Raw genomic sequence first — 11,146 nt, forward strand, 5'->3', positions numbered from 1 at the left:
GAGGGGGCAGGAGCGAGAGAGGGGCAGGAGGAGGAGGAGAGGGGCAGGAGGAGAAGGAGAGGGGCAGGAGGAGAAGGACAGGGGCAGGAGGAGAGAGGGGCAGGAGGGAGAGAGGGGCAGGAGGAGGAGAAGGAGAGGGCAGGAGGAGAGAGGGGCAGGAGGGAGAGAGGGGCAGGGGGAGGAGGAGAGGGGCAGGAGGAGAAGAGGGGCAGGAGGAGAAGAGGGGCAGGAGGAGGAGAGAGGGGCAGGAGGAGGAGAGGGGCAGGAGAAGGAGGATGAGAGAGGGGCAGGAGGAGAAGAGGGGCAGGAGGATGAGACAGGGGCAGTAGGAGAGGGCAGGAGGAAGAAAAGTAGGAGAGGGGCAGGAGAAGAAAGTGTGGGGCAGGAGGAAGGGAGAGTGGGGCAGGAGGAGGAAATGTTGTAGGAGGTGACAGTGAGAGGAGGAGAGGGGCAGTAGGAGAAGGGCAGGTGGAGGAGGAAAAGTAGGAGGAGAGGGGCAGGAGAAGAGAGTGTAGGGCAGGAGGAGGAAATGTTGGAGGAGGCGACAGTGAGAGGAGGAGGAGACGACAGACAGCGCTCCACAAATTCCCTGTAGTCTGCTGCAGCCGCCAGAGAGGAGATGGATGGAGAGGAGCGGAGAAGACGAGTGCACTTACCTGGTGAGAGACCTACCATCACCCCCATCATCTACTACTTCTACCCCAGGGCATCACCCAGTACTATGCATGTCATTTATAGAGAAATCCATGATGGGAAAGTGGTGGTGTATCACACATGATGGGATTAGATACACGGCTCAGCAGTCAGTATCACACATGATGGGATTAGATACACGGCTCAGCAGACAGTATCACACATGATGGGATTAGATACACGGCTCAGCAGTCAGTATCACACATGGGATTAGATACACGGCTCAGCAGTCAGTATCACACATGATGGGATTAGATACACGGCTCAGCAGTCAGTATCACACATGATGGGATTAGATACACGGCTCAGCAGATAGTATCACACATGATGGGATTAGATACACGGCTCAGCAGTCAGTATCACACATGATGGGATTAGATACACGGCTCAGCAGTCAGTATCACACATAGTTACATAGTTATTAAGGTTGAAGGAAGACTGTAAGTCCATCTAGTTCAACCCATAGCCTAACCTAACATGCCCTAACATGTTGATCCAGGGGAAGGCAAAAAAACCCCATGTGGTAAGAGTAAGCTCCACATTGGGGAAAAAAATTCCTTCCCGACCCCACATACGGCAATCAGACTAGTTCCCTGGATCAACGCCCTATCAAGGAATCTAGTGTATATACCCTGTAACATTATACTTTTCCAGAAAGGTATCCAGTCCCCTCTTAAAGGGAACCTGTCACCACGTTTTTGGAAGATGGGATAAAAATAGCGTTAAATAGGGGCAGAGTTGGGCGTTACATTAGTGTGTTTGTTATGCGTTTATTACCCACCTAAGTTGCCGAAATACCTTTGCAAAGTCTCCGTTTTCGCCTGTCAATCAGGCTGGTCTGGTCAAAAGGGCGTTGTCTTCCCCCAGATTTTGCGTAGTTTTCCGTTGGTGGCGTAGTGGTGTGCGCATGCCCAAGGTCCCGAATCCTCTGCCAGGGGATTTAAAAGAGCGCGCTGTTCGTTTTCATTGGTGATCGGTGGGCGCGGCCATCTTCCTTTGGCCGCGCGTGCGCAGAAGCGGCGCTCTGCTGGCCGCGGCGCTCTGCTGGCCGCGGCTTCAGGAAAATGGCCGCCGCGATATCCATCTGCGCACGCGCGGCATCCCGCGGCCATTTTCCTGAAGCCGCGGCCAGCAGAGCGCCGCTTCTGCGCACGCGCGGCCAAAGGAAGATGGCCGCGCCCACCGATCACCAATGAAAACGAACAGCGCGCTCTTTTAAATCCCCTGGCAGAGGATTCAGGACTTTGGGCATGCGCACACCACTACGCCACCAACGGAAAACTACGCAAAATCTGGGGGAAGACAAGACGCCCTTTTGACCAGACCAGCCTGATTGACAGGCGAAAACGGAGACTTTGCAAAGGTATTTCGGCAACTTAGGTGGGTAATAAACGCATAACACACACACTAATGTAACGCCCACCTCTGCCCCTATTTAACGCTATTTTTATCCCATCTTCCAAAAACGTGGTGACAGGTTCCCTTTAAATTGAAGCAATGAATCACTCATTACAACATCATACGGCAGAGAGTTCCATAGTCTCACTGCTCTTACAGTAAAGAATCCGCGTCTGTTATTATGCTTAAACCTTTTTTCCTCCAGACGTAGAGGATGCCCCCTTGTCCCTGTCACCGGTCTATGATTAAAAAGATCATCAGAAAGGTCTTTGTACTGTCCCCTCATATATTTATACATTAAAATAAGATCACCCCTTAGCCTTCGTTTTTCCAAACTAAATAGCCCCAAGTGTAATAACCTATCTTGGTATTGCAGACCCCCCAGTCCTCTAATAACCTTGGTCGCTCTTCTCTGCACCCGCTCCAGTTCAGCTATGTCTTTCTTATACACCGGAGACCAGAACTGTGCACAGTATTCTAAGTGTGGTCGAACTAGTGACTTGTATAGAGGTAAAATTATGTTCTCCTCATGAGCATCTATGCCTCTTTTAATACATCCCATTATTTTATTTGCCTTTGTAGCAGCTGCCTGACACTGGCCACTGAATATGAGTTTGTCACCCACCCATATACCCAGGTCTTTTTCATTGACGGTTTTGCCCAGAGTTTTAGAATTAAGCACATAGTTATACATCTTATTACTTCTACCCAAGTGCATGACCTTACATTTATCCCCATTAAAAAGCTCATTTGCCATTTATCAGCCCAAGCTTCTAGTTTACATAAATCATCCTGTAATATAAAATTGTCCTCCCCTGTATTGATTACCCTGCAGAGTTTAGTGTCATCTGCAAATATTGAAATTCTATGATGGGATTAGATACACGGCTCAGCAGTCAGTATCACACATGATGGGATTAGATACATGGCTCAGCAGACAGTATCACACAAGCTAGGATTAGATACACGGCTCAGCAGTATCACACAGGAGAGGATTAGATACACGGCTCAGCAGACAGTATCACACATGATGGGATTAGATACACAGCTCAGCAGACAGTATCACACAGAATAGGATTAGATACACGGCTCAGCAGTCAGTATCGCACAGGATAGGATTAGATACACGGCTCAGCAGACAGCATCACACAGGAGGGGATTAGATACACGGCTCAGCAGACAGCATCACACAGGAGAGGATTAGATACACGGCTCAGCAGACAGTATCACACAGGATAGGATTAGATACATGACTCTGCAGTCAGTATCACAAAGGAGAGGATTAGATACACAGCTCAGCAGACAGTATCACACAGGAGAGGATTAGATACACAGCTCAGCAGTCAATATCACACAGGATAGGATTAGATACATGGGTCAGCAGACAGTATCACACAGGACAGTATTAGATACATGGCTCAGCAGACAGTATCGCACAGGATGGGATTAGATACATGGCTCAGCAGACAGTATCACACAGGATAGGATTAGATACACAGCTCAGCAGACAGTATCCCACAGGAGAGGATTGGATACGCGGCTCAGCAGTCAGTATCACACAGGACAGTATAAGATACGCGGCTCAGCAGTCAGTATCACACAGGATAGGATTAGATACATGGCTCAGCAGACAGTATCACACAGGATAGGATTAGATACACGGCTCAGCAGTCAGTATCACACAGGATAGGATTAGATACACGGCTCAGCAGACAGTATCACACAGGAGAGGATTAGATACACAGCTCAGCAGACAGTATCACACAGGATAGGATTAGATACACGGCTCAGCAGACAGTATCACACAGGAGAGGATTAGATACACAGCTCAGCAGTCAGCATCACACAGGGGAGGATTATATACATGGCTCAGCAGACAGTATCACACAGGAGGCTTAGATCCACCATCAGTGTCCCTCATCAGTAATGTCTTCCTCTCCTGCAGTTCTCCGTGTGAAGTGTCAGCTCTTGGGCAGACATGCCGATCATCTCTGGGGGTAACGAGCCCGACTACAGCAATCTGAGCTACTCGTCCAGCATTACGCTCAACCACTTCTTCCCGGTGGTCTCAGACTCGCAGACACTGAAGGGGGTGCAGTACCAGCGGGCCAAAAGGATCTACGACCCTGATGATCTGTACACCCGCGACTTTAAGCAGGCGATCGTGATTAATGTGGGCGGCATCCGCTACCTGCTGCCCTGGAGCACCCTGGACGACTTCCCCATGACCCGACTCGGGAAGCTGAGGTTCTGCAGCAGCTACGACGAGATCATCCAGGTCTGCGATGACTTTGATGAAGACACCCATGAGTTCTTCTTTGACAGGAGCCCGTGTGCGTTCAGTATGATCGTCAGCTTCATGGCGGCGGGGAAGCTGCGGCTCCTGCGGGAGATGTGCGCCCTGTCCTTCCAGGAGGAGCTGCTGTACTGGGGCATCGAGGAGTCCAGCCTGGAGCGCTGCTGCCTCAGGAAGCTCTTCCAGAAGCTGGAGGACCTGGCCGAGATCAACAAGGAGGAGGAGGCGCAGCGGACGCGGGAGACCATCTGTGTGCTGGAGGACCACTCCACCGTGGGCCAGTGCATGAGTGGGCTGCGGGACATGGTGGAGAACCCGCAGTCCGGACTCCCCGGGAAGGTGTTCGCCTGTCTGTCCATCCTCTTCGTGGCCACCACGGCCATCAACCTGTGTATCAGCACCATGCCAGACCTCCGCGCCGAGGAGGACAGGGTGAGTGATGGCATGAGACTGCACCGTCGTCCTAGCGAGGACCGGTTTTAGACAAAGTGGGGCCTCAAATGCTCACATATCGCACCATCACACAGATACATTTCTGTTGTATTTACACGCGCTGAGTTCAGGCCGCTAAACGAGCACGACCAACAATATTGAAGTCGTTTGACGCTTGTTTCCTGGACTCATTAGGGTAGGTGTACAGGGTCAGTAATCGGCAGCGCTTTGGACGCAGCACATGTCTGCTGCAGGCTACTGAACACAGGTGAATCCGCATGTGATCATCGAACCGTGAAGATTCACTGCATCCAATGCATTGTACGGGTGACATTTATCTTGCGGAGACAAATAAAGATAAATTGACATGCTGCGGTCTAGAAAGATACGCCGCATGTCCGTCTCCGCAAGTGAGCTGCGAGCGTCTGTGCACGCATAGTAGGCATGGGATTTCCGCTATGCTGTAACATCTGGCCGCTGCACAAGTACACAACGTCCAAGCCCGAATCGTTTACTGACCATGTGCACCTACCCTTACTCCGGCTGAGGAAGAATGATAGGGACAGACAGTCCTCGATACAGTGTAAGGCAGGTCCCATATAGAACAGATAGTAAAATGCACTTATCATGGTCCTTGGTAGAGTATAATGCAGCCCCCTCATAGAGTATAATGCAGCTCCCTCAGAGTATAATGCAGGCCCCACCCCCACAAACACACACAGTTTAGTGCAACACCCCTCACACACAGTGTAATGCAGCCCCCCCCCTGGGTATAAAGCAGCCCCCCCCACAAACACACAGTATAGTGCAACCCCCCCACACAGTATAATGCGGCCCTCCCACACACACACAGTATGGTGCAGCCCCACACACACAGTATAGTGCAGCCCCCAAATGCAGTATAATGCAGCCCCACACACACTATAAAGCAGCCCCCTCAGAGTATAATGCAGCCCATCACACAGCATAATGCAGCCCCACCACAAACACACAGTATAGTGTAGTCCTCCCATACATAGTATAATGCAGCCCCACCACATACACACACAGTATAGTGCAGCCCCTCACAAACACACAGTATAGTGCAGCCGCCAAATACAAAGTATATTGCAGACACACACACACACACAGTATAAGGCAGCCCCCACACACACTGTATAGTGCAGTTCCCCCCCACACACACACTATCGTGCAGCAGACACACACAAATACTTACCTTTCCTTCTTGTTCCCCAGCTGCTCTGACTTCTGCAAAGTGTCTCAGTGTCTCATCAGCTCCACTGCTGAAACATGCAGAATCAGGGACAGAGGGGAAGTGATGGGAGAGGGAGCGTCACATGACGCTTTCTCCTCCATCACTGCTTTCAACTGTATGCAATATGGGGATGGGTCGCCGCCAGGCCCCTCTTACTTAGGGGCCCCATAGCCGCCACTGGCCCCAGGAGGTGAGGGGGCCCTAAGCAGCTGCCTGGTCTGCCTGCCCCTAACGCCGGCCCTGGTTGAGGGAGCGCCCCATTGTATCCTCTGGAGATTGCACCTGTTGTTTTCCAGGTGGAGGAAGCACCCCATTGTATCTTCTGGAGATTGCACCCTTCTTTCTCAAGGTGGAGGGAGCGCCCTATTGTATCCTCTAGAGACCTGACCGTTGTCCTGGCGGAGGGAGCGCCCCATTGTATCCTCTGGAGATGGCACCTGTCGTTCTCCTGGTGGAGGGCGCGCCCCATTGTATCCTCTGGAGATTGCACCTTTCATTCTCCTGGTGGAGGGAGTGCCCCATTGTATCCTCTGGAGATTGCACCTGTCGTTCTCCTGGGGGAGGGCGCGCCCCATTGTATCCTCTGGAGATTGCACCTTTCATTCTCCTGGTGGAGGGAGTGCCCCATTGTATCCTCTGGAGATTGCACCTGTCGTTCTCCTGGGGGAGGGCGCGCCCCATTGTATCCTCTGGAGATTGCACCTTTCATTCTCCTGGTGGAGGGAGCGCCCCATTGTATCCTCTGGAGATTGCACCTTTCATTCTCCTGGTGGAGGGAGTGCCCCATTGTATCCTCTGGAGATTGCACCTGTCGTTCTCCTGGGGGAGGGCGCGCCCCATTGTATCCTCTGGAGATTGCACCTGTCATTCTCCTGGTGGAGGGAGCGCCCCATTGTATCCTCTGGAGATTGCCCCTCATGTTCTCCAGGTGGAGGGAGCAAGACAGCGCAGATCTAATAGTAGGACATGGACTATTAAGTGGAAGAAGCAAATTCCACAGCAGCACAGAGTATTTCAGGATAAGAGTGTGACAGTCCTCTGGGAGGTCAGACATAGCGTGAAAGGATCAGGATCCACAGCACAGAGTATTTAAGGAAAGAGTGTGCAGAACTTATGGGGGTCACACACAGAATTTCAGGGGCAGCAGTATAGTCTACAGCAGCACAGAGGATTTCTTGCAGCGGGGGCTGCGCTGTAACTCTATAGTATTACATCCCTGCCGCCCTTATATCAGCACTCTCTTCCCCTGACGGATCCGGTTGCGGTGTCCATTTCTGGCCGCAATCAGCGTGGTGTCGCAGGCGGCTCTACAGTTCCCTTATGCCTTCATTAATTGGTCCGGCGATCACTCGGGGTTTTCACTTTCAGATCAGTAAATTGATTTCTCTAATTTCACCCGTGCTGAATATTTCATGTCTGGTCAGCCTGCCGAGTCTCATACACCTCTGAAACACTCTGTGCTGCTGTGGACTCTGCTTCTTCAGGCTGGCCATTTATGATGCCATCCGCACTCTGTGATATTACGGTATGATGGCGGCTCACAATCTCGCTGCAGATCGCAGCCCTGAGAACGACTCTCAGTGGACGGTGGATGCTGCGTCTCCCTCAGTTTTATCATCCACTACCAGCGACTGCTCCTCCTGGGGCTCCACCAGAAGCGTGAGCGCCGTCATCCGCACATATCATCGGAGTCGTGTGTCCAGGATCAGGTTCCAGGGACAGGAGTCACCTCATCTCACACATACATCCCAGCATATACTTCAGTCACCTCCAGAGCTGCACTCACTATTCTCCTGTTACATCATCTCTTATCCTCCAGAGCTGCACTCACTATTCTGCTGTGACATCATGCCTTATCCTCCAGTCACCTGCAGAGCTGCACTCACTATTCTGCTGTGACATCATGCCTTATCCTCCAGTCACCTGCAGAGCAGCGGTCTCTATTCTGATGTTACATTGTGTCTTATCCTCCAGTCACCTCCAGAGCTGCAGTCACTATTCTGCTGTGACATCATGCCTTATCCTCCAGTCACCTGCAGAGCTGCGGTCTCTATTCTGCTGTTACATCATGTCTTACCTCCAGTCACCTCTAGAGCTGTGGTCTCTATTCTGATGTTACATGGTGTCTTATCCTCCAGAGCTGCAGTCACTATTCTACTCCTCCTTTTGATGCAGTGCGGGGAGGGTTTGGCAGACGTGGTGCCTGATTTCAGGACCTGTTACCAGTAGGTGAGTGCCAAAACTAAGGGGCGGGAGTGTGGAGACTAAGGGGCGGGAGTGTGGAGACTAAGGGGCGGGAGTGAGGAGACTAAGGGGCGGGAGTGAGGAGACTAAGGGGCGGGAGTGAGGAGACTAAGGGGCGGGAGTGAAGAGACTAAGGGGCGGGAGTGAGGAGAATAAGGGGCGGGAGTGAGGAGAATAAGGGGCGGGAGTGCGGAGACTAAGGGGCGGGAGTGCGGAGACTAAGGGGCGGGAGTGCGGAGACTAAGGGGCGGGAGTGCGGAGACTAAGGGGCGGGAGTGAGGAGAATAAGGGGCGGGAGTGAGGAGAATAAGGGGCGGGAGTGCGGAAAATAAGGGGCGGGAGTGCGGAGAATAAGGGGCAGGACTGGGGATATTAGGGTTACAGAAACATCATGTGTTTGTCAATAAAATGTAACAATGTGCGGAATGTTTACAATTGCCCGTCAGTAACCATAGAAACAGCGACAAAAAAGCAAAAACAATAAAGAGGCAAAATGTGAAAACTTTTGGCCACAACTGTAGAAGCAAATATAAGAAACATTGTAATATATTGTAAACTTCTGTCTCCACCTATAAGCCACTTTTCGTCTCCTAAACTCCTCATTCTCTTTGAAAACTGCTAAAATCCATCCTGCTCAAAACTAGATGGACACGGCTCACTGAGGGATCAGATTACAGACGCCTAAGGGAAGTAATGTAGGTGAGCTAGGGAAGCACAGTAATATAGAGACCAGGCTGCTGCTTCTGGTTATTATCTGACCCCAGGGATGGACACACAGCAGCACAGCTGTAAAGTGTCCTCCATGCTGCTTCTTCTAGTCAGTATTTATCCCACCCAGAGCTGGATTCACAGCTACACTGCTCAGACCTGCTGTACAATGTCCTCCATGCGGCTACTGCTTTCTTGTGAAGTGTTTAATATAATCTCAGAGCTGTATTCACAGATACACAGCACTGCTGTGCTCTTCTAAATGTTTTCAATATTAATGCTGCTTTCTAGTAAGTGTTTTGTGGCACCCCAGATCAAGATTCAAAGTTACATTGATCAATCCTGTTATGTAATGTCCTGCTTTCTAATAGTTTAATCTTTCCTCAGAGCTGTACTCATAGTTATACTGTTCAATACTCCTGTGTAATGTGGGATTCACCCCTATACTGCTCAGTACCGATGTATAAAGTACTAGATGATGCTGCTTCCAGTAAGCATTTTACCTCACCCCAGCACTGGTTTGAGAGCTACACTGCTCAGTACTATTGAATAATGTCCACCATGCTGCCTTGCAGTAATTGTTTTATCTCACCTCAGTGCTGGTTTCACAGCTACACTTCTCAGTACTGAAGTTTAAAATATTGCATGGTGCGGATTCCAGTGTTTTATCTCACCTCAGAGCTGGATTCACAGCTACATCGCTCAGTACTTCTGCATAATATCTTGCATGCTACTTCTGATCATATGCTACATAAAGACAGGAGAGCAATAATTCCTCATATCCATGTATGCTGAATATGGGGACGACATAGCAGCTTGCCTTCCCCCACCAGCTCAGAGACAACTGAGGATTAAGGGGGGGAATTAGTGAAAGTGCAGGATACGAGTATATAATGGCCAGAAAGTTCTATTCCTCTTGTACACAGTGCAGATTTTGTACTGAGCACTCTCTTGTTTTTCTGCTCCAGGGTGAATGTTCTCAGAAATGCTACAACATCTTCATCATCGAGACGGTCTGCGTGGCCTGGTTCTCTCTAGAGTTCCTACTGAGGTTTGTTCAGGCCAAGAGTAAGTGCAAGTTCTTCCAGGGTCCGCTGAACATCATCGACGTGCTGGCCATCTTACCATACTACGTGTCTCTCATTGTGGAGGACGAGCAGAAAACTCTGGAAAAGCCAGGCAGCAATTCATACTTGGAGAAGATTGGGCTTGTGCTGCGGGTCCTACGTGCCTTGAGGATTCTGTATGTCATGCGTCTGGCCCGTCACTCGCTGGGCCTGCAGACTCTGGGCCTCACTGTGCGCCGCTGCACCCGGGAGTTCGGCCTCCTCTTGCTCTTCCTTTGCGTAGCCGTCACACTTTTTGCTCCTCTCGTCCACTTGGCGGAGAATGAAATGGGCCGATGCCAGGAATTCACCAGCGTGCCCGCGTCCTACTGGTGGGCCATCATCTCCATGACCACAGTTGGCTACGGTGACATGGTGCCCAGAAGTATCCCGGGGCAGGTGGTGGCACTCAGCAGCATCCTGAGCGGCATCTTGATCATGGCGTTCCCCGCCACATCCATCTTCCACACCTTCTCACGCTCCTACTCCGAGCTGAAGCGCGACCAGGAAAGACTCCAGAGCCGCCTGATGAGGCTGAAAGATGCCGACCAGTCTGGAGAGAGCGACACCTTCAACGACACGGACAGCCTCATGTCCGACGACACCTACAAGTATTTCTATAGCGGGAAGTAGACAACACGTGACGTTATATGGAGCCAAGCCATGAGCCCAATACTGAGGCTTTAACAGCTGTGTAACAGAACACCAATAAAAGCCATACGTTTATATACAATCCATACGTGTCTACCGTGTGTTCCACCATTGTAGGATAAGGGGCGGTGAACCCCAAATCCCAAAGTGTTCTCCACGGTCTGATCGATGGCTGGACGGACACTGAGCTGGAAGCAGAAATACACCCGGTATATCACAGTTATACAGAACGGAGGCAGTGACAGAGGCGAGGGCACGGTCACAGCGGCGAGGGCAAGGTCACAGCGGCGAGGGCAAGGTCACAGCGGCGAGGGCAAGGTCACAGCGGCGAGGGCAAGGTCACAGCGGCGAGGGCACGGTCAC

The 11,146-nt window shown here is 51.1% G+C and overlaps 1 protein-coding gene across 1 annotated transcript; it reads left to right on the plus strand.

Moving 5' to 3' along the window:
* Positions 1-523: 523 nt before the first annotated feature.
* On the plus strand, positions 524-10,867 carry KCNG4 (potassium voltage-gated channel modifier subfamily G member 4). Its single transcript, XM_077288885.1, has 3 exons — positions 524-659; positions 4,037-4,819; positions 9,995-10,867. Exons 2-3 carry the CDS (start codon positions 4,070-4,072, stop codon positions 10,763-10,765), a joined length of 1,521 nt encoding a protein of 506 aa, XP_077145000.1. The 5' UTR covers positions 524-659; positions 4,037-4,069; the 3' UTR covers positions 10,766-10,867.
* The last annotated feature ends 279 nt before the right edge of the window (positions 10,868-11,146 follow it).

This window comes from Ranitomeya variabilis, chromosome 2, assembly GCF_051348905.1.
Source record: "Ranitomeya variabilis isolate aRanVar5 chromosome 2, aRanVar5.hap1, whole genome shotgun sequence".
In the NCBI taxonomy this organism is placed as follows: domain Eukaryota; kingdom Metazoa; phylum Chordata; class Amphibia; order Anura; family Dendrobatidae; genus Ranitomeya; species Ranitomeya variabilis.